Here is a 24,376-nt window from a genome sequence, read left to right as displayed (position 1 = left end):
TAGGATGTGCTGGACCAGAATAAGGGTGCACAGACGGAAATAAGATGAAACTTCACTGAAGGCAGAGAAACTACTTGTTTAGTTATCTAGTATTGCAGATACGCTCTTGCTTTTGCCCAGCTAAAGTTTGTTAAGCATGTTAGTGTGTTAAAACAGCTTAAACGCAGCTCGTATATCTCCTAGGCATTACAATAAAAAATATTTTGAAATGTTAAATTATCAACTGCAGTTTCATTACTGGTATATTTTGTCATGTGGCTCAGGTGCCATTAGCGTATTTTTAAACCAATGGTAAGTTGGTTTTAAATTGTTGTCGTGAAGAAAAAAAAATTCTTTTTGCTTTCCTAATCTGAAAGACTTTGGCTTTGCCAGAATAAATAAAAAAAGCTGAACTTCTGATGAAGAGCAGAAGTGGTATGGGAGAACTGCTGACAGTGCAGTGAAATTGCCAGAACAAATGGTAGGCAAAGGCAAAAACTGCTTCTTTTTTTTTTTTTTTTTTTTTTTGTTAAATCCAAAATTTGAAGTGATTAAGTAGTTGAGTATAAGCCTATGCCTTAATAGCACACTGATGGTCTCAGTTGTATTAGTACAAATTGAAGAAACTCCCTTTTTGGCTTTGAGCACAACTTCACTGCGGCTCTCTGGATCAGCTGGGAAGCTCTTGGTCTCTTGTTGTGCCTTTTTTAGCAGCACTTTCTCAAGAAGACATCCTTGTTTATACCAGTTGGTTTTCTACATGCCACGTTTTACAAGATGAAAGTGCTACTTTTCGAAATAGGCTTTAGTAAAGTTAAATGTAAGTTTTATTTGGTTTAATTCATGTCTGACTTTTTAAAAATCTTTCATTTGCTCCATGTCCTGTTTTAATGACTACTGTTGCAGTTAAAGGTGACTTCTAGAAGCAAAAAAATCTTTGTCTTTAGAAAACATTAGATGTAACGGATTGAAAATTAGCAATTACGTGGCATGGATAAACCTGAGTTTTGAAGGCTCAAGCCTGTTTTTTTCCCCACAAATTTTTTAGTAAGTCAGTAACTTTTAGGAGTGTTTTGTGGATTTTTGAATCCTGAGTCTCATCTTCTGAAAAATATTACTGACCAATAGGAAACTATGCTTGGTAGCTGTTCTCTGCAGCATTTTCAGTTGCATTGCACAAAACTTTGCAACTTCCTTGTGGGTACTTTCCTCAGATATGTTATATAATTTCAGGGTATTTACAGAGTCACGTAAGCATTTGCAGCAGACCTGTAATCTAGAGTTAATATGGAAATCTTGTACTTTCTGTAGAATTGGAGGGTATGTACTGCCAATTAGATGAATTATTTCCCATACGTGTTATTGGCTGGGTGATTTCCTGCCAAATAAGCAATAGCTTTCTCACAACCCTTTGTTCTTCTTAAATCAGCATCATGCCACAATTCCTCCAGATCTTCATATCACTGTTTCACTGCATTTTTTGTAGTTCATATTGAAATTTTATGTATTTGTGATATGCTAAAGCCAGTGGTCTTGCACAGAAATGAGTCCAGAGTAATTCTGCTAATTTCCCACAGCTTTACAGGTAACTGAAAGCTTAGTTTGGCCCTAGTTGTCTTATGCTCCCAGTGACCCTTTGCAAGCTGGGTTGCTCTTATTCCATGTAGCATCAGAAACTAGCAGCTGCATTGGTATTGATGGCTTGTAAATTACATTTTCCTTTTCCTTTTTCCCTCCTCACAAATGCTGGTTTTATGGAATATTGCCAGAGCAGAACATTTGGCAATGCGTGTCCTCACTGTCTAGTAAGATTTTTTACAAGACTTGCAGGATAGAAAAGGTTTCTTTGCTCTGAAGTTTCCCCCCAGACATAATGCAGGAATTACAGTCAAATGCCTGTAGACTGCCTTCCATTATCCTTAGATTTTGGAAGGTTGATATTTGCATAACAATTAATAAGGCTGTATTTTGTCACCTCATGATAGGTACAGCGTAAGGTTACCTGCCATGGAAATAAGATGTGGGGTTCCAAGCTATCTAACAACCTTGTAATGATGTTAAGAACCAAAGTACCAACTTATTTTAGGAACATTAGATTATATAAATTTAATTTTGTCTCTTCTGATTTATCCAAGCAGAAATCAACAGTCTCTAGTCAAGGTTTTCCAAGAGCTGACTGGGTCATTGATTATCATACATGTGACTTTAGTGCATTTTATTATAGATCAGTGTTATTACCTTGCTGAAACTGTTTATGCAGCCTGTATCCTATCACTTTTTTTCCTACTAGCCACTCCAGTATGAGCAGGGAGCAAGATGTACATTTTATTCATGTAATTAGCACATGTAGAGATCTGCTGTGTGTGATAAGCAAGTATCTGATAATATTGTATTGTATATATGTGTAAAGTGGAATTGGAACATATTTCAGTGCTGAATCACAGCATAAATCCTAGAGTCTCAGTTTTTGCTCTGTACTTTAAACAGAGCTGGAAAACACGGGTGGATGAAAAATACTGCGTGTGTAGATATGGGCAAAATGAATTAATGGTGAGATGGAGTCTCCAGAGACAAAACCACTTTCCAGATGAAGCTAGTATTCCCTCCCTTCTCCTTTCACCCTTTAGCAGAAACTTGTGAGATAAACAGCAAAGATTTAAAATAGATCACTGTAAAAAAAATTTATTTGCTGCGGTTGCAGTAAAGCAATTGGCATCTCATTTCAGCTAATTACTTCCTGCTTCGTTCTACTTGGATTTCATACCTGTTCCCCGAAAACATCGCTACTGATAAAAACCTTGTGTGTTAGAGGATTGGATGAAAGAATTGAGGAATGAGGATGGAAATGCTTTGTGTCCTCTCCACAGTGTCCATACAAAGCAGCCTTTTTTTTGCGTAGTCCTGTAAAGGTCATTGGTTAGAAGATTCACAGGTATATTTGATCACCTCTATTTGAATAGTTTACCTTCCAGCATCACTGTAAAGTATTGCGGTAATCAACAATACAATAAGCTGTGTATTGTTTGACTTTTAGTTTTCAAGAGATCTGAGAGGGTAGTTGTGCTGAGAGGTTCTGCAGTGCCTTTGAGTGAATGGTGACAGTGCTGCATTGGCAGGGAGTGCAACTGTTCCTGGAATACCACCTCGTTTTATTAGAGAGAAATTATTTTTGTCACTCTACTAGTCATTTGGCTGAAAATCATCTTGTGTTTTTAAACTGTTATCATTCTTCAAATAAGATGGTCTCTTGCTCGTTGTTTCTTGTTTATTTTAACTTTCCTGCTAAAGACTAGCTAAGGTTATTATGTTGCAGCGAGTGGTTGCAGATCGGTGTGCGTGTATGTGCTGCCCTTGCCTGTGGATCGCTGGGTGGAATACCTGTGTGCATTTGCTGCACTTTGGCCATTAGCTGCAGTCTTTGTAGGGGGTAGAAGACGATTCTAAAAGCATTCTCACTGTTGATTTCTTGATTTTTCTGCCTTGTAAGAGAAGGAAAAACTAGAATTGGCTATAGAAGCTCCTTTCTATCAGGAGAGTTGAACTGAAATCTCACCACTGCTGCTTCACTTGTTTGTGTTCCTGAGGATAAATGGAGTCTTCGGTTTCCAGTGCTGCTGTTTATTTCGGGACTAACGTTACTTTTATGACATAATCAAATATGAAAGCAAAATGTTCTTCCTGCTTGTGGTGTGATGAAGACAAGAGACCAGTTGGGATGGCTCCTTATGGCTACTGGTTTTGCTTCCAGAGAAATAAGACTTTAACTTTTTGCTTTTACAACACACTGCATGTGTTGAGGTTTCAGAGAGAGAATTGTGGCATGAAACTCACATGAACTGTTAAGAGGCTAAGACTTGAAGTGCCTTATGATGGTGAAGCCAGTTACTTATTCCAACCATTCCCTATTCCACAGGAGTTGTGTCGTGTGAAAAGATTTATTGGAACAGTCATACAACCCTAAAGGAGGTAATAGAGGGTTGAGTTTGATTAGGTGGCAGCTTTTTCGTGCTCTTTTTCTCCACCCTTTTGGAAGGGAGCGTGGGAGAATAACGGGTTGGGAACCGGGACTGGCTGAAATCCTTACCGAGTTTGCTAGTGCTAAATATTTGAGAGAAATTACTTAATTTCAGGGTTACTGCTTGCTGGCTAATCCATTGAAACCTCCTTTATTTGAACAGATTACCTCGCCAGCCATGGCCGTCTAAGTGAGTCTGAGGCCAGGCGCAAGTTCTGGCAGATCCTCTCAGCAGTGGAGTATTGCCATGGCCGAAAGATTGTGCACCGTGACCTGAAGGCTGAAAATCTTCTGCTTGACAACAATATGAACATCAAAATAGCAGGTACTCAGAATGTTCAGTAACACCTTGTTTTTATGAAAGCAGTTACACTAATTCAGTTGCTGCTGTCCGAGAAATCCTGTTGCACATATGGTACAGAAAATCAGAGTGGTAATATATTTAATTTTTTTTTCATTATGGATATCACAGTGGAGGCAGCTAAAATAATTCCTAGATTAGCTCCATTATGCTTTCAGGAAAAAGGAAATAATTTTTGGAGCCATCGTCATTTTTTGTGGGTGTCATAACGTGTCTGTAATGCTGCCAGATGTTCAGGTTAAAACAGTGTTAATCAAATAACTTCTTTCAACATTAGAAAAACTCAAAATGGAAGCTTATTGATTTTTTTTTTTGCATGCATGCATGATTTCATTTTAATTATAAATTTAGACACAGCAGATGTTGCTAGCAATGGAAATCATTTTGTCGGCTGTCAACTCATTACAATTCTGTGAACCCTTCCATGCTGACTTTAGCCCTCAGACACTTGCAAAGGGAAAGCTAGATAACATCTTAATTTGGAGGACTGTTGAACTTCAACCATCAATAATATGGGAGCAGAAAAGGGAGGCTAAGTGCTCTGTGAAACTGGTTTGCATAGGAGTCAGCTTTGCAGTTCTAAGAAGGAAGTGACAATAGACTTTCAGCTGGCTGAAAAAGGTGTAGGGCTGAACTTTTCTGAGCTGCATATCATTGCTGCATCATTTTACCCTTGAATTTCCTGTCTGGAATATCTGGAATGGATAGACTGAAAATGTGTCTTGATCTCTAATGCCTTCTCTAAGGATAAGGCTGCCGAAAAGCATTAAATGTGCCTGCAGATGTTTAACAGAGAGATTTCTTTTTCTCTTTCTCTATGGAATACGAAGATAGCATCCTGAAAGAGTTTAGAGGAAACAGAAAAGGCAGGGGGTGTTTTTTATACAGGAAATTTAAGACCTACCCAGACGAGAAGAAAATGAAATTGAGAAACTCAGGAAAAGGATTTTTAATCAGGTAGCTTAATTTATTTATTTAAATTAACACCTGGTTAACTAGTTAGAATCTGTGGCACAAAGATTCACCGCTTTCTCTATGATACTACAGCAAACATTGGGAAGACTGGGCACTCCTACTATTTCTGGGGATTCATTTCACCCTCAGGAAAAATTTCTTACAACCTTACAAGTCATCTTTATCAGAGTGGGAAATCAACGCAATCTTTTAAAATAAGCACTTCACCTCTGAGATGGAAACTATTGTTTGAGCGAGAATTTTATCTTCTTTTAAACTTAGAGAAAAGGAACCCATAGTCGTTGCTGTCAAAAGAGGTTATCTTTGGATTGGGATCCAAAGATAAATGGGATTTTACTGGTGGGCTATGAAGGTATTTCTTATCAGGATATGTATTAATGGGGTAGCTTTCCCAGCTCCTGGATTTGTTTGTTGCTTTTGTATTGACCTTTGTTTTGTTTGTACATTTAAAGCATTTCTTTCTTCATTCCTTTACCACCACCTTCCCACCTCTAGCATGTTTTTCTCATTGTTTAAGAGCTTGCAGAAAGGGTAAGTAAGGGATAAAACAAAATTAAGGAAAAGGGAAAAAAAAAGCTATGTGAGTTGCAGAACCATGGTTTTGATAGCGTTCAGCTAATTTTGGTTATCAAATCTGAATAAAATGGTTATCAAACCATTCATATCTGGTTTTGGTTATCAAATCTGTGTTTTATATTTTTGGCAGAAGGAAGGGTGTGGGAAACAGATTCTCTGGGGCTAAAGAGGGAAGACTAGTAATCTGGTCTTTGATGGCATGTCCTGTGTGTTCCATGCCTCTTTAGCATATTAGAGCATTTTACAGCAGTTTCATAAAAGCTATAAAAAGTGTTCTGTTATTTAATGCTTTATATAAATTAATAGCAGAGTCTTTTCAGTAGTCTCTTTTTTGTTTCATCTGATATTAAACTATTTACTGTTACCTTTTAATTTTCTCTGTTCTATAAAGGTGGGTTTTTGTATTAATGTTAAACTGTAATAATATTGAAAGCTACTATCAGATGAAGCAAAAGGATTTTGCAGCTGTTTTACCAGGAAGTTGGAGTTCTGGTATGAGTTCTTACTTAGGGCTTTTGGTACCTGAAGAAAGCTAAAGAAACAGTTTAAGATGGAGATGGTATCTGGACTTTATAACAGAATGCCCTGAGTGTAATAACTGGTGATGTTGGGACTGAATGTGTGATGCTCAGTCTCAAAAGTCTGAAAACTGATAGGGCAGTTCACATTGTTTGCTCAGAGCTATGAATTTGACAATGAAAAGTTTGTTCTGCTTTGTTCACCTTTAATTGAGCAAATTTATCAACAGACATTTGTAGGATATTTTTACTTTTATCTCTTCTAATTTTGAACTTACATTTACATAAAACAGTTGTTTCCAATCCTAGAGGTTTATGATTGACTTATGATTATATTTACTATGACAATGTATGACTTCAATAAATACGAAGTCTAAGGAGTGCAAGTCACATGGACCCCACTTACTATCAGTAACAGAACTAAATTTAAGGGTTTTTTGGCCTATTGTTCATCTAGTCTCTTTCCTCCTCATCTGCTGTTTGTCTCCCCACTTACACCACCACTTTCTATCTGTTTTTTTTCCCTCTGTATCAGTGTTTGGCACTGTAGATCATCACATTCAGCCAAGGATAGTTTTTCAGAACTCCTCCGCAGGGGCCTTGGCTGCCTTGAACCGGGGCAGTATTCAGAGGTGTCCCTTTCATGACTGTCCTTAGCACTGTGGGGAAGCAAGTTCCCTGCCTTCCTGAACACTGCAGTGCAAGTACAACACAGGGTCACAAAAAAACTACTTCAAAGGCATCCCAGGAGACCTGTTAACAGAGCAAAGGTTAGAGACGTGAACTGTTCTGTCATAGGGAATTTAAATGCGTAGGTTCTCCAGGGACTCAAAAATAAATAAATGCATTGATGAATGGTTAAGTTAATAGATTCCATGATCTGCTGCTATCTCTCTCCTCCTTTTAGCTGCTCCTCTGTTCTACCTGTGTATTACAGAATGTTAATTACTGGTGCTCTGTATGTAAATGATCATATTAACTAGCGGTGATTCATATGGTCTGATTCTTGTGTGTTGCTTTGTCAAGCTTCGTCAGATCGATAGCAATTCCCGTGTCCAGCTTTGGTGTTAAAATAGCTGGAGGAAAGTTATGATGGGCAGAAACTTTTGTAGTGATTTGTCCCCAATCAGTTGTTTTATACTTCTCTGCAAGGGAAATATCTGATGAATTCCACAGGATGGTTAATCGGCGATTTTGGAGTTACCTGCTGTTGCACAGGTCTCTGAGAGGAGTCTCTTCCAGTGGTTCATATGCTGCATGGTTCATTCATCAAACTGAGGAAGAACAAAGGGCAGCCAGGATCCCAACTCTGATAATTAGAATTAATCTAGCAATTTAAAAGCAGTACAATAACTGATTAATTATGTTGATAGAAAGTTCTGCAGTGTCAGTGTTTGCTCTGTGCACTGTGCTTGGGGCTGTCCCTTGCTGATCATTCCAAGCAGCCAGGAAATAAATCCAAGTGGATACTCATGCTTGTTCCAAGCTCTTCCTAACTTCCATTGAAGTTGTTCTAAAAGAAAGAGGATAGATAGATATCCAAGGAACTTTCTTGAATCTTAATAATTGAATGACAAACAGAAAATGCATAAAGATCTTTAGGTGATAGTTTTTATCAGCTGTTATTCTCTAGAAGATATTAGCTTGTTGGGAACAAAAGCCTCAAACTTAAACTTTAGCCTAAGTAACTTGAAAAAAAATATTAATTGGATAAAACATCCACTGAGAAGACTGCAGCTAAATACTACTGTACTATGTAGTCTCCATCAAGTTTGATACTGAATTTGTTTCAAAAAGTAACAAGATAAAACTCCTTTGTTCTTCTCAAATTTGTTGCCTGTAGATAGTCAAAATGTTCTTCTACCCTTTATGCTTTGCTGTTTTTTTGAAAGGATCATAAGGGCTGGATTTCAGCTACTGCATGCTTCCCACTCCACAAAACTGCCAGATTGAGATGCTTTATAGATGTCTCTGCAGAAATCATGCCATCTCGATTGTAAACCTATTGTGTCTGAACCAGATCAGGTAGGAGAGACTGTTATTTTGAAGTAGGTTGTAGTGCTGGCTTGTCTTGCTGGTGGACAGTAAAATATGCATTGACGTCAGAACTGGCTGATCAGCATTCAGTTCATGAAGTGGGTCAGGTTTGCTTCTAACACACTCATACCTTTCCTTTATCGGTACCTCCCTCCTCACGATTATCTCCTTCACTCATACTACTATTATAACAAAAGATCCACACGCCTCTATGAAGCCAGGCAGGTTGAATTCTGTGTAATTTTAGGAAAGTGGATTAATTATAATTCTGAAGCTAGTGGCCCTTCTAGAGGATTGTGAGAGATACAAATTAGAGACCACCTCATATTACTAGATGCACAGCAGAAGCTGCAATGGCTATGGCAGGGAGCTTCCAATTCTCAAATTGCAAACAGGTCTGAAAACTTACTCTGTTTCCATTTTTAACAGAAAAACAGATTCCATTTAAAAGATGTGCATGCAAAAAATTATACCTTCTAAATTCAAGATTATTCTAAAGGGGGTAATGATATTGAGAAACAAAATGCCACAAATGTTGAGAGCCAATATTTGCAGATTGCACAAACACAGAGTTTATTCAGCTGAACACAAAGCTGTAAATGATCATTTTTTTTAAAGTGCAGATTCAGGCAAATGTTAAGAAGATAAAGATCACTCTGTTATGTAATCTCAGTCCTCTGGTAACGAGTCCAATTTCAGTCCTTTTAGAATGCTGTGGCTGGCACATGTTTTGTAGAGGGCTGGCACATTTTTCCCTTAGAGATCAGTAATTTTCTTAAAATCCAGCAGATATGGAATGAAAAATCTTAATACTGTTCTTACATTAAAAACAATCATCTTTAACCTTAAATGATTATGGTAGATCAGCAATTGCAAAGCAGAAGCAAGGTAGGGGAAGACAGAGAGAGAGGCTAGTGATTGTTTTGTGCTTAATTGAGTCCTGGCCATTCTGACACTTCAGAAAGTGGGACAATCAAACTGACAGTGCAATAATTAAAAACTGAAGAAGCCCAGTGGATTGCACATCCAGTATGCTATCTAAATCTTGAACTTTCTCTTTGAAATGGTTTTTAGTGGGTCCTGTAAATTCATGAGTTCTTAAAAAATGGTTTAACATAGTTGAAAAAACAAGTGTAGAAAGCATAATGGAAACAAAAAGAGGTAACTGTAATAATATACGTAGCCTAACAAGTGATGTTGAACTTCCTGCACAGATAATCATTTTGTTCGACAATAGAATATAATTGGATTTCTGAAGATAAGAACAGTTTGCTGAAATATGCATCACTAAGTCTTATGTTACATGAAAAAGTCCAATATGAATTAATAGGTGTCTGGCTTTGACTGTACTTCTTATTGTCAATGCATGCTGTTTTCAGCGTATGCTTAAAACTGAAGAGATACTGGTGAGCCTTTCCCTTGAAAACGGGAAGAAATTGAAGCTGTAGAACTGCAGATCAAGGGCAGAATGAAGGAACAGCTGGCCAGTTTAGGGCATGTAATCCCAGCCCAAGCACACAGACTCTTAAGAAATGCCCTACTGGGTCAGGCCAGTGACCCATCTAGGCTACTGTTGGGTGTCTGGCAGTGACAGTGGGAGATGCTATTCAGGGAGGGTATACGAGGCTGGCCACTTTCTGCAGTCCATTCCTCCTACCCCTGAACCTCAGCAACCAGAATTGTCTTATTAGTGCTTGTAGAGGATACATTCCTGCCTGTTCCTTTTAGTACCAGTTTATAGACCTTTCATTCATGGCTCTGTCTAATAAAACTTAATCCTCCATGCCATCACCAAACCATCAGATGAAAGCCAACTGCTGCTGCTCGACCTAGACAGAGACTGTCTCGACAGCCAAAGTTATGTAATTGTGGTGCTCAAATAGGGGGCAAAAGGCACCAGCCTTGCAAGGACCATGCCATTCAGTTCTAAGACCTCCTTGCTCTTAGGCTATTTGGGTAATTATAAATAAAACTATTACGTGTTCTGAAATTAAACATGTAAAGATAATAGCAAAAAAGAAAATCCTCATTGTAATATAAACCTGCAGCTTGTACTGATCAGTCATATTGAAAGACTCTCTCCTGGATTTTGCTATTCAGATTTTTTAAAAATTTTTCTTTCTGAAGTGGCTCCTCATGTTCATATTCACTAAATACCTAATTTTAAATCCAGTCTGGATAGGCAAAGTTTCTCTTTTTTTTAGGAATTGATATCTTGTGTATTCCTGAGCAAGTCATGCTTTCTGTAACTGTGATTACAAGTATACGTACATGTATTTGCGAATCTGATATGGAGACGTACGAGGGTGGCACCTGAGTAGGAGCTGCAGTTCTGAGTTAAAGATTGATATTTATCTGCAGTACTGAGAGGATGTTGAAAATCTGACAAATTCAAGATAAGTGAAGGGAGAGATCAGACGTAATGACACCTACACAGATGGCAAAATGCTTCTGAGAGAAGAAATTTGCCTCGTGTCTCCTGAAGTACTGTCAAGGTTGCCAAGCCAATGATGTGTGAAGAAAACTTTCCTCAAAGTGAATAAAAAAATTCACAACAAAAATCTGGCTGTGATAGGAAAAAGGCAGGTGACATAGAGTGATTGGGGGATTTTTCTGTAGAAGCTTTTGTTACTTCCCCCTCTGTTATTCCAGCTGAACTTGTAATTGTTTTGGAACTGAAGGTGGATGGAAAAGGAAGTATAGCATGAATTTTATATTCAGTGTTTCCTATTTAGATTTGGAAGCGGAGCTGGCACTGGCCATTTGCACCTCCAGACGATGGTGACACGCCAGGATGCCATCATGTAACTGTTCATGCAACTGTCAGGCATTCTGTGTGCTTGCAGAGCATGACGCTCATGTGGATCTGGCATGCGGTCTGACCTTCAAATATTCTTTCTGGCATTGCAGCCTTCTTACTGATAGGCACTGGGGCTCTTCTCTGCTTATGGGAGAGTCCCAAAGTCCCATTGCTGTGAGACTGGGTATCTGATTTTCTGACATCAAGCCAATACAGTGTTGCCCAGCCAGTCCTGGCCAACAATACAGACTTAGGCTCTTGGGAGTTCCACCTACAACAGGTATTTGCAGCAACATAAAATGATTTTCTCATACCAAAATTATGTTAATTATCTGGAACATAATATTGATTTGGAGATGTTGTGTTAAAAGGGTAAAATGAAGGTTAAATGTTTGTCTCTTAAATTTCTAGCCTGATTGTTAACAAAGCAAAAACAGGCGAGAGATAGTATCACACCATACAAAAATGACAACTCACAATTAGCAGCCAGCATACAGATGCATACATCTTAAACCCCTACGGAGCTATGTTGAATGTGGAGCTGGTTCAGTCAGTCATTGCTGCCAGCAAATTCAATCATTTGTACTTGAACTAGTGTCTATCTTTTAGAAAGACCTCAAATTTTTATTCAGATATTTAAAGTAATGAATCCACAAAATGCTACTGCAGCCCTAGAAGGTGGTTCACAAATCACAAAATATAACAGTTTCAAAGTCATCTGTGCCCTAGAGCCCCAAGCAGTTCATTGAAGTCTCAAGGCCTCTGATCGTGATCTGTTGTGCAGTAGATTCTCATTAATTGTTTCTTCCAGCCTGAAGCCTTGTGCTACAGCTTCTTATTTGTCACTAGGATCACTTTAGCAGAGTTGATCTCACATGAATCCTGCAGTTCAGGTCTTGGAGGGAGGATAACAGGGCTATCCAGAGACCTACTCAGCTTTCCTAAAATGAAGGTTTATTTGTTTGAATAAAAGCAGAACAAAAAATGCATCATAAAACTGCAAAGAACAAGTACCTGGATTTTTCAGTCCTTCTGAAAAAGGAAGCACTCTCGTGTGTTATTCCTTGACAGGGGGAGGAAATGTGGGGTTCCAAAGATTACGTTATGTACATTCCTCTGATAATTAATGGTTTTCATTTATTACTCCTCATTGCCTTCAATTGCTGCAAGAAACATTTGTACCTAACTGTTTAGCTAGAAGTAGAATAGCTGAAGAAGACAGAGGTGTTGTATTCATGTTATACAGGAGTGCCTAACTCTTCCATGAGTTTTTATAATTTATTATGGATACTAAGTATCAACAAAGAGGATTCTCCATAGCATTTGCACATTCCGATATCAAAGGAATTGTTTATTTTCTAGTAAGAGCATCAAACTATTTGTATTCTGGTGTCACCAAAAAGATGTCACAGTTATCCAAAGGAGGACATGTTTTTTACTGAATACGTAATTATCTGAATATGTGATTATATTTATGAATATGTGATTATCTGAGGAGACAAATAATAAATGAAGGGCAGAGGATCCTGACCACAAATAATCATAATGTTTTATGAAGTAAAAACATACTGTGCAAATGTTCCGCTGACTTGGCTAGCATTAGCTCGCTCTGTTGTCGGAGATAGATTGGAGGAAAGACCATTACTACAACCCCAAAGGTAGGGTGACAGTTTTAGAATTCATGTGAGAAAACCCTCAGGATATAAGAGGTGTCTGTTCCTGCTTTGTGTGTATGCAAATAATGGGTATGGTTAGTTTGAGATAAGAAGTGAAAGGAATTAATCCTATGACTGGGTGACACTGTTTCTCATTAATAAATACACCTGCTGAACAGCTCCAAGGTTTGACTACTGAAATGCAGATCCTCTTCCTAGGGCATTAAGGACATGAGTCTTTGCAGAATTTTTGTTATAGAGGAATTGGCATGCTGAGTTTTTACAGACTTTAAAATGCAGGTGTTGCTATTATTCTTAGCACTTCATAATGACCTGGTAAACCCCATCCCACAGTTATTTTGAACTTTCCAGTAAAGGAGCAGGAATATTCTGTTTTATGCCCTTTATCTGCTGTGTACTGGCAGCGAGTGTCCCAGAATGACTCCTTGGTGCGGTTTATCTGGACACGAGAATTCCCTCAGCAAAGATCTGCTCGTTGTGCAGTTAGAGTTGTGCAGTTGTCAGACGCCTCTGGGGATATGTCCTGTGACGCTATGCTGAGGCAATTCAGGATTGTTTCCCAGACAGCTGAAGATCAGAGACTTTGTTTTCTGCTGAAGGAATTACGAGAATGGCTTGGGAGGGTTATAGGCACCAGAGCTCTTCTCGTTGCTACAGAGGTAGTGGATTTCACCTGGATTGTACAAGGAGCCAGAACAGTAACCTGCAGGTCTATCTGTGTAAGCAAGCCTGCGTTTTCAGAGTACTTCCAGATCCAGGTCAGAGTTTTCCTGAGTGGATAGTTGGAGCATTTAGTGCAAACCCAGAAATTTTTGACTGCCCGGTATCGAATGGTCTGTGGTGCACTCAGCCCCTGGCCTAGTTTGTGTATGAGGTCTGGACAAATAAAGAGAAGCCTTTTGACTGCTTTGGGTTGGACCGAGGAGCTTCAGGCATGTGGTCAGGGAGATGAAGGGAGATGCAGCCCATTTTCCTATGTTTTCAACATGAGTTTGCGGCTTCTGACAATTAAGCCAATATCTTTACCATCCCATGGACTATCCTACTTATTTTTAGGCTTGTTCTCTTATGTCAGCAAATTCAGACATCCCTGTAATGTCTTTTTCACAGAATGGCTAGTTTGTTTAAAAGAGAAGGTAATTTCCAATAAGTTGATGAGACAGTGATGAAGTATGTGCAGGGTGTCAGACCGTGTAGTTACAACCAAGGAAAAAAGGCATAAGGCTAATATTTATAAAAGGAAATGAGACTTAGCACCTCCCCTTATACCCTGATGTATTCAGGTCACTGGACTGAGATGCTCCCAGAGCACATGATGTGTATTAGAGGTGACAGAAAGGTTATAGCAGAAGTAGAGCACTGAATTTCAGGCTGTAGAAATGCCTAGGCAGAGGTTTTCAGCTGAGTGACAAGTTTCTCTTTGGTGTTTAGAGAACAGTCGGGCACTTTTATGCCTGGCCCTTGTCTGGGTCACCACCGACTTGTTACGCGAATTGGGGCTAGTCTTAACTTCTCTGTTCCACCGGACTCGCCTGTAAAATCGGTATGCTGTTTAACAGGCTAAAACCCTGATAACAGAGACAAATTCCATAAGAAATGCTTTGAAATTCCTGAATAAAAAGAGCAATTATACACGTTGCAAAATATTTTCAAAGATGAATTTTCTGTGGAAGAACACCACTGAGAACTGGTCTAATTCAGGTTAGACATTTACATTGCTGTGTCTAGCTGTTACTTCAAGATTACCACAAGTGAGCTTTGGAAAGATGAGGGATAAAATGAGACAGAATGACATGAATTGTGTGTGTATTACTGTGGCTGATCTGCAGTCACCAGCTGCTTACCTGAATCAAGCGGATCACCGTCATAAGGTATGTTAGGAAGGTAAGTTTATAATACGAATGTCCTCTGGAATATGGCTGTTGCACAAAATAGTGACTGTTTCTACTACCTTACAGTGTGTTACCCACTGTAGAGATTTCCATGCTGAGAGCTGGTTAGTTGCATAGTCTTGGCTCTCCATTATTCCTCTATTATTCCTAAGTAGTGCATTTCATTAAAGCCAACTAAAAATATCCTGCTTATTTTAGTAGTACTGCTTAACCAATAGAGACTCTGTAGTGCAATGCAGTAAGGAAGCAGAGGTATGTTTCTTGCTGAAATCTTTAGTGAACTTGTAGTTAAAAGAATTTTCAGAAACAGCCAAAAGGCCTGTGAGATCACGCTGTTTGTGCATGCGGCCCACGTAACTTTTGAACCTGTTGCTTGGCTGTAACCAAATTTGCCAGCAGGCAAAAATCTCGAAGGGAAGAAACATTCCTGCTGTGTTCAGGTGTTCAAGTACTAAGTAGTAAGCCTTACCTGTAGAAGTGACTGCAGAAGAAGCTTTATACCTTATTCTGTGCAGAGGAAAATCTTGAAAGGCAGGAGAACTGCTCTAAAGCCTCTTCAGTTTTGATGTTCCTGAAACTGCCACTTCCGTCAATGCTAATTTTTGATGCATGTTGCAGGAAGCATTATATTAAATGAACTGCTGGAGCTCTTGTGTCCTTTTGTTAAAGAAAAAAAATTAATACCTTTACTGTTGAACAAGTTGTATGTTTCAATTTACATAATACTCCTCTAAAGCAACTCCAAGTTAACTTTACTTAAGCCTGTTCAGTTTTTCTGTTTAATATCTCTGTCTTGCTTTGATTCTGAGGTTCTCCAATATTTTATAGCTCACAACATGTGAATAGAGAGCCAAGCCCTTTCCTCTATGTAAAACAACCTATACAAATAGAACTAAACAAAGTGGTACCAGCAGTGCCTGTACCATTTCTGCTAACCACAGTGTTTATCAGTGCTGCTATCTGCTGATCAGTGCCACATCGTATTAACATACCTCTGAGGTATTCAGCGGTTGATAGGACTAAATCAACAGCCTGATTATGGTGTATCAACACTGTTGACTTTCACAGGATTCCTCAAGTCATGCCAGCATGCAGTATTACTTTGCAGGAGCCTAGCTGGCTACAAGCGTAAAGCATTATCCTTAAAGAAGAATAAACCCAAGGCAACTTGTAGCCTTCTACTGTATAGATTGCTCTGTTTAGGAAAAGGTGATAGGGAAAAGATAAATCGTTATTAACACAGGGGTAGAGCAGTGGTGAACATAAATGGCGTTGTTGTGCAAAGAACATAGGCTTGAGTGTCTTTGCATGATACTTGCTATTGCTCCATTCTGTACCTCCTTCAGAGATATCGCTGACCAGATAACAAATTGAAGCCAGTTTGCTGTAGTCTTGAAAGTCTTAAATCCAAAAATATTTGCCCTTGTCAGATCTTTCACCTTGAGAACATTTTTTTTTCTTTTTCTTTTTCTTTTTTTTTTTTTTTTTTTTTTTTTTGCATTAACAGCATTTGTTGTCACAGAGAACATGGAGTATGGTGTGCAGCATGAGTGGAATAAGGGACTAAACAATACAGACCAGTAATAATGGAAGTAATGGGGAGGAATATTGGTTTCACTGAATTCCATGAGAAAACTCCCCTAGGCTTCAGTGGAGCCAGGATTTAGATTCAATGTGTGTCCGACTACACTGCTCCAGTGTCTTTTATGAAAAGACTGCTGAATAAGTAGAACCTTGTGTATTAATACTGTGTAGTGTCAAGGAGTGTATTTAGAAGGGGTATGTGAAACGGATGCAGGAGGGACAATTAGGCAGTAAGAGCAGGGAATGCTAAAGCAAATGATGTACGAACTGAGCAAAGGGAGTGAGAGTGATGGCAGTACGTACAAGAAATTGGAAGGTCTGGGCTGTGAAGAGCTCTGAAGATACTGATAAGGGTGGAGTGGGAGGTAAGAAAGCTACAGATCGGACACTGGGGAGTGGTAACGCCCACTTGGCATTCCGCTTTTTGAAAATAATCAGCTTTAGTTCAGCCACTAAGCCAGTTCCTCATTGTTAGTATTTTTTGCTGTTTTGTTTTAGTAAAAGCTATGCAACCTGGAAGCGCAGCAACAGGGGAGGCTAGAAAAATTGCTTCAGACTTTATCTGACTTAATGTTCCTTATTCAATAGTGACTGTCACTTCACTTTTCACTATTGGATTATTACAAATTGTGACTAATACAGAAGTCCCCAAATCTGGTCCCATGCTTAAGCCATAAAGAACATTTTTAAAAAGTGCTGAGTTGTAGAATAGTAAATGTTCAGTTGTAGGCTGAAAGGGTTGTAGACAATCCCGGTAGCAGAGCTTCCTTCCTAGCAGAAGGCTGTGTGTTTTCCCATGCTTGTTGCTTTTGGCAGAGCTCCTTCCTCCCATCTCCAGTGTTGATGCTTTTGTTGTCAATATTTGTTGTGTACTCAAGGCTAGAGAGCACCCAAAGAAAACTCAGGAAATCTCAGATCCAGTACTGAATCTCAGATATTTCTTGGCAAGTAAATAAGCTCCTATGTATGTCTGATCTCCAGTTTGTTGAATTCTAGGGATAACTGTTTATAAACTTAGATTTAGCAAATTGGTAGAAGTTAACTGAAAACTCCTACAGGTTGTGAAGTTTTGCAGAGAGTTTTAATAATTGTGCAGTTGTCATGAAAACAACAATATAGGACATTCAGCATCCCAGTAAAAACTTTCGGTACCGGTGAAAGATAGCGCCTTTGATGAACGAAGGTGAGCTTTCAGGTCCAGTCCTGGCATATAATTTAGTTTGTCATGCAACTGGAGTTTGAAGTGACTTTTTCCTTAATTTCTCAACAGATTTTGGCTTTGGAAATTTCTATAAAAGCGGTGAGCCTCTGACGACATGGTGTGGAAGCCCACCTTATGCAGCCCCAGAAGTCTTCGAAGGGCAGCAATATGAGGGACCCCAGCTGGATATCTGGGTATCATTACTTTTTATTTAACTGGATTTAAATCAGCTTTTAGGAATTTAGAACACAGGAATCACCTCTGAGTTTTTGTAGGCTGCAGACAAGCTGTTTCTTTTTGGTTTTATTTCTTGAAAGCGTCATAAAATGACTCTAACATAGAATGGAATTGAAGTTAACAATTAAGTGGCTATTAAATGTACGTTGTAGGTATACATAAGCCTACTAGTGGAAAAACTGTAGCACCTCAGACAGCTCTCCTGACTGAATGCTTGAACTTTGCTGTTTCAGTGCATTGGATATCTTCTGTGTTAAGTGGGAATTGAACTTGTAAGGCCTGTACGCTCTTGATGAGGTTAAAGGGGTCCTGAGCCACTAAAACACAGGAGAGATAGTGACTGAGTTTCTCCCTGAGCTGAGAACAACCAAGCATTTCTACTGCAGGCAGCTGCATGTTTTTGAATCCATGTGTGTGTCTCCACGCATACTACTCTAACGGAAGAGCACAGAGAAAGCAACCAAATTCTTATGCAATGAAAAAGGGACTAAAATGAGCTGAACAGGTTCTCTGCACCCTTCATGAATTGTCAGAGACTGCTTTTCATTCCTTATTATGTTTTGCTTTTAATTTTAGTATTCTGATACTTACAATGACAGATTCATATCCTGAAGCAGCCAGAGATAGAGTACAATTTGCCAGTCTTTGCTCTGACATCAGGTTTTCAGTGATAATGTTGCATATATAATAACAACACAGGCACTGACATTTTGGTCAGAGCCTGTTAACCGGCATGGAAATTCATCTTTCAGCTGCTAATCTAATATAATCTAATTGTTTTAACAAAAAAACACTCCTGATCTATCTGTCTGTCTGTCTATCTATTGGTATCAATATGTCTATATATACATCTCAATTAAAAAACAAAAGGCTACAGCCTTTCTGAACCTGCTAAACAGTCCTGCAGTAGACCTTAGCTATACTCATTGTTTCAGGTAACACAGGCACTGTGTGACTGTCAGAAGTGAATCTCAGAGCTTTGTTAAATATTTCTTTAAATATTTAAGATCCTCAATCATTAACAGAATCTGCCTGCTCACAAAGAGAAGCACACGTGTGTTTATATTTAAGATAAAATTGCTATCTCCTTATCTTCTCAGATGAGTTCAGGATTCTGTATTTCTTTTGCAACAGCTCATTACAGAGTAGGTCGGCTGAAAGTGCTAAGCTTGCAGGAGGAATGCAACAATCTGCAGTTCAGCTCTTGTCAGGTTAAGGAAGGAAGGAAGTGACTTTTTAAAATATATATTTAGTTTTTAAAATCTCTATGTACTTACAAAATTTTAAGGTGAATGTGGAATGCTTACTTTTTTTCCCTTGAGAAAACCAGTGCTGTGGCTATCTATGCCAACTCATGGCAGGAAGGTCTGATGTGGTTATTTCATGTGGTGTGGTGCTGTATTTTTTTTGGCTATTCTGCAAGACTATTTCCACTTGCAGTGCCAGTTAACTTGCATACTTTCAAAAATGAGTCTGGCAGTTGGATGAGAGCTCTTGCCCAGATCGTCTCCTTTTGCTCATTTTACATAATCCCTCGTGCTCAGCACTGCACACAACAGTGCAGAATCACTAGTTGGAGTCTCCCTGAAGCTGACACTGTTCATAAAGCTGCTAGTGTACTTCCTCCCCAGGCTTTTGCAAATTGGTAAATGTAAGAGGTTGCAATTTCTTACTTTGAGTGGCTGCTATTTGAGCTTTGTTTTTGTTTGAAGAACATTCAGATTAATAAAGAATGTCTCTAATTCTCACCTGAAGTTGGGGCTCACTTTTCAGGTATCATTCAGTCACCTGTGAGGAGCTTCCTGCTAGCAGCCAGAGTCTCTAGCCCATTACACTTCAGCTTACCTGCTTATCGGCACAAGGTACTGCAAGCCTAGCCACCTTGGGTTAGCTGAGCATTCTTAATGTTTAGGGATTTTCAGAAATATAACTCCTTTTTCTGTATATTTCCTGTTTCTGCAGAACATAATTTTGATTTTTTTCTGTGACAGGAGTTGGCTAGCCAAGCTCAGAGAACTTTGCTTGTGGTTCAAAAGATAAAATGAGTATTCTCCTTCTTACAGAGCATGGGTGTAGTTCTTTATGTTTTGGTCTGTGGAGCATTACCTTTTGATGGACCAACACTCCCCATACTGAGGCAACGTGTTCTGGAAGGAAGATTCAGGATCCCTTATTTTATGTCAGAAGGTAATAATGTGTCCTATATTTTCGGGTGGTAAATCTTGAGTAAAGACTAGAATCATCTCTGTTGCAAGACAGCAAAGGGTGTGCATCTATCCAGCAGATTATGGTGTGGCAGACATTTCATTTTGGTACAAAACAAAATAAGTTAGCCTAGGTGAGCCACATGCCTTTGCAACTACGCTGCTTCTGCTAGGCAAACCAGCCCATTTCTACCTCTGCGACGCGTGTGTATTGCAAACGGCAGCATGGCTGCAGCCAAGAGCAACAAGAGGTTCTAAACGGAAGCTGAAGAAACTCTCATCTTACTGTGACTAAAAATACGGGGGTACAACAGCAGAGATATATTTGAGCAGCAATTGATTTACATTCTCCAATGCCATAAACATTTTAATCTGGAAAGAAAATTATGCTGAGAGCAGTATCACTGTCATACTTATGTTGTGGATTGGGTGCTTCCTGGTTTTTGACAGCATCTGCTAAACAAAAGCAAAAAAGTGCACAACTAATTCATATGCTAGATTCTCATAGTCATATTCTGGCACTCCCACACGCGACTGAGAGACTATCAGATATCTCCCTCGCTTAATTGCCCCATCTGTTGGGTTTCACTCTCCCTCATGCCTGTTCAGACAAGAACAAATGGGGCCATTTTTGCACAGGATTTTATGCTGTCCCTCAGCTTCCCTGTATGAACAGGCCTCTAAACTTGGATTACTTGGAAACAACCTTCCTGAATCAAATGCCTTTTCAGTAGACTATTTTCTATGCTTATTTTTAGTTGTCTTAAATAATTTTTTTTCTGTCCTGCCCCCTGCCCTGCTGTTGGGGGTTTTGCACTGCAAAACATTCTGGCTCTCCCCTTTTTCTTTCTGGTGGCATGTACTCCTGAACGCCGCCTCCGAAAATAGCCACTGCAATGTAGCTATAGCAGAGCTAGTTAGCTCAGCCCTTGGTTGCTTTTAGCAATGCAATTATGGTACCACAGAGTGGAGCTGAGCAACCCCTCAGCTTCCTGGGCACATTTTGCAGCCTGAGCTGAGCTGAGCTGTGTGGTGGTTTTGTGACTTTGATGACATAGGGATCCAAGCTAGATCCAGGTACTTTGTGCAAGTTGCGATCACTGTCCTGACTGCAGTGTAGATCTGCCGTTTCACTTCCAGCTTTGCTGCCCCTCTTGCTGATCACATGGTGTTGCAGGCAGTGGGGAAGGGTGTGTCTCTTAGCAAAACAGCAAAATCCAAACGAGATGAACAGGAGTAAATAGCCAGAAATTGCTCTGTTTGTCATAACTGCCCATACGGACTGATTCATTCTAACTGTACTGTAGCCACATAATGGTCAGCTAGGAATGCAGGGCATATTGATAAGCCCCCTTGAAGTAATTTGCATTGACTTCCTCCCATATAAAAACTGCACGTTCATCCCTTGCTCCTCATTTTCCAAAATCCAGCTGAGATCTTAAGAAAAACATGGTATTTTTACCGTGTCCAGCATGCAGCGGTCAGAGAGCGGCAATGGCTAGGTGTGTTCAGAATCATTCTGGCAGCTAAAGCTACTGTGTGCACCTTGGTTCTGGATTTGAAACATATAAACCTGCAGTCTTAGTCACTGACTACTATTCACAGCCCAAGCAGGCATCACTTTTAATTGTTTTTGTGACCACAGGGGTCAAACTGTGTTGGAGAAGGATGCTAATTACTCCCCCCTCACTTCACAGAGGTGTTTTGAAGCGTCATTAGTTCTTAGAACAGCTCAAGTGGCCTTAAGGAGGTATTAAGTATTACCTGTTACCCTTGTGTGGGAGCTGTGTGGAAGTAATAGCACTATTAGCCATATCATATATTTAAAGAAGTTGATTTTTTTCTCCTCTTAGTGTGACTTTTAGTCTTGTTTTGAAAGATTGTTTTAGCTTTCAGGAAATGTATTGAGCACCAAAATTAGGTAGAAGCAAGCCAGCTTCCTGTTGTTGTGCTCTGTATTGGTAGATGTCAGGTGAACATATGCAAGTAGCACTTAGCAAGCAGGTTGGTAACTTACCTTATTTTTTCCCAACAGAGTGTGAACACCTGATTAGAAGAATGTTGGTCCTAGACCCATCCAAAAGGTTAACTATTGCTCAGATTAAGGAGCACAAGTGGATGCTTATAGAAGTTCCTGCACAGAGACCCATTCTTTATCCACCAGGACAGGAGAATGAGCCTTCCATTGGAGAGTATAACGAGCAAGTTTTGCGGCTAATGCACAGCCTTGGAATAGACCAACAGAAAACTATTGAGGTAGAACAGATTTACACCAATATTTATCCCCAGGGGGAGCTCACTTTCCTTTTTGTTTTATTACTGTGAGTTATTACGTGAGTTCCTTGCAACATTCTTTATTTCAAGACCTAGGAAAAAAAAAAACCAAAGCTGGTAGGCTATTTCATGAGGTAAAGCAGCTATGCTCCTGCTTCCCATGGAGGCATTTTGTAGTTGTTCTGTCCTTTTTATGCCTCAGTCTGTGCCAGTAGACTGGCCAGGAAGAGGAGAGACATCCCTCCAAGATGTTTCCTAAAGATCATGCCTAGCAGGGGGAAGGTGTCTGTTATGCAGACAGCAGGCAAGCATTGTGCAATATTCCCACAAACAACTTCACCAGTGTGCCTTATTCCTTGCTGGACACACCCAGCTATTCCAGTCTGAGGCATCCCTTGCCCCTCAGAGTAAAACGTGTCCATTGAAAAGGCAGCACTGTGGGGGAAAGGATACTCCTGTGTGTCAAGAATCCAAATTAGAAGCTATGGAAAAGAATAATGTGTTATGGTCATATATTCCAGGGCCCACAGGACTAGATTATTGGTCTTTTATTGTAATTAACTATTCACTTTCATTTAAACCAGTACACATTTCAGAATATTTGATGTTTCAATTGCATTAGACTGTAGGGCACACAGAAGTATATTGTGCACTACTTAAAAAATGCTAGCCCTATAGTACTTTCTGTCAGGATGCTGATACTTGCTGCTGCTTACAAATGGTCATTTCTAGGGATTTGTTTGCTAGCTAAGTTGATTCTTAAGCAGAGAATTAAAATCAAGGAGCTATGCTGGCTTCCACACTATTAGACTCCCTGGGCGGGACGGATACATCATTACATGTCAAATGGAGAGAGAGGAAGGGAAGCAGAAGGGAAAGTAAATTCACGTTGAGCTTCTGAGAGGGTGGAATATGAAATTCAAAAAGGAGCATAAAAGCAGTAAGCAACTGACTGTCTCCCTCCAATCCCAAATCATACTTCTTACCAAATGTAAATGCTAAAAGACTCCCTATGGAGTTAACACAATCATTTCCTTTAGAATGGTCGCTATTTTTAGCCATTGTGGAGGCTGCAGTTTGAATATTTCCTGCCAGAAAAGGCTAGTGTCTGTGCTTTACAGGGGCTCAGTTCCCCATTGCTTCCAGTGATTTGGAATGGCCTGTCTATTCAGGAAGTCCTGGAGCTCGGTCCCTTCTGCAGGCTCAAACCTTTGAGGGCTCAGAATAGCACCTGAACGTTAGCTACACATTCTGCTGCAGCCTGGAACGTAGCAAGCTCCTGCCACTCATAAGGGCCACTAAAGTAAGGCTGGTGCTTTCTTTGCCTGGCACTTCTGCTATGAAACTTTTTGACTTCACAACAACATGAAGGCCCCATTGCCTCTGAAAAATTTGTTCTTCTTCCAGAAGGCAATTCTCTTTTCTTTCTAATCTCACAGTACGTAAAAGATGCATACATTTGGCTGCACTCGATCTCTTGTGCTTCTGTCTCTCAGTCTCTACAGAACAAGAGTTATAACCACTTTGCTGCGATCTATTATTTGTTGGTGGAGAGGCTCAAATCCCATCGGAGTAGCTTCCCTGTGGAGCAAAGACTTGATGCGCGTCAGCGTCGGCCAAGCACCATTGCTGAGCAGACAGTAGCCAAGGTAACATCTCATTCCTAGCAGAGGTGGGCTTAGGACTGCACAAGACATTTTTCTCTTCTAGAATGGTGCTTCCAGATAGATTCACTTAGAATCTATTGCTATTTCCTGATTTCTGTAATCTGTAGACTTCTAGCATCATTTTGGAAAGACTCGCATTTGTCTTCTGTCGGTACCATCTGATGACAAATCAGTTGTCTATCGCACACACTTGGCACCTTCTCCCCCCACCCTCCACCCCAAAATGGTGTTTGTTATTGGAGGGGACTGGATAAGCTTTAAATAAGGGAGTTGACTGCATTCTGAAGCCCCAAATGCAAACAATGACTTTGGCCTTAATGGGTAGCTGGGTGGTTCAGCCTTAACTCCAGGTTTGTTTCCTCTCTACTTTTTGTTTCACA

General features: G+C 39.7%; 1 protein-coding gene across 1 annotated transcript in view; it reads left to right on the top strand.

Moving 5' to 3' along the window:
* SIK2 (salt inducible kinase 2) overlaps positions 1-24,376 on the top strand; it is a 67,516-nt gene that overhangs the window by 27,660 nt on the left and 15,480 nt on the right. The window contains exons 4-8 of the mRNA XM_064524237.1: positions 4,158-4,319; positions 17,684-17,808; positions 19,915-20,038; positions 22,091-22,311; positions 23,826-23,978. Coding sequence (XP_064380307.1) covers positions 4,158-4,319; positions 17,684-17,808; positions 19,915-20,038; positions 22,091-22,311; positions 23,826-23,978 — 785 coding nt within the window. The remainder of the gene's footprint in view (positions 1-4,157; positions 4,320-17,683; positions 17,809-19,914; positions 20,039-22,090; positions 22,312-23,825; positions 23,979-24,376) is intronic.

The sequence above is a fragment of the Dromaius novaehollandiae genome, chromosome 21, assembly GCF_036370855.1.
Source record: "Dromaius novaehollandiae isolate bDroNov1 chromosome 21, bDroNov1.hap1, whole genome shotgun sequence".
NCBI lineage: Eukaryota > Metazoa > Chordata > Aves > Casuariiformes > Dromaiidae > Dromaius > Dromaius novaehollandiae.
Note: the sequence above shows the minus strand (reverse complement) of the source record. Positions and strands in the feature narration are given on the sequence as shown.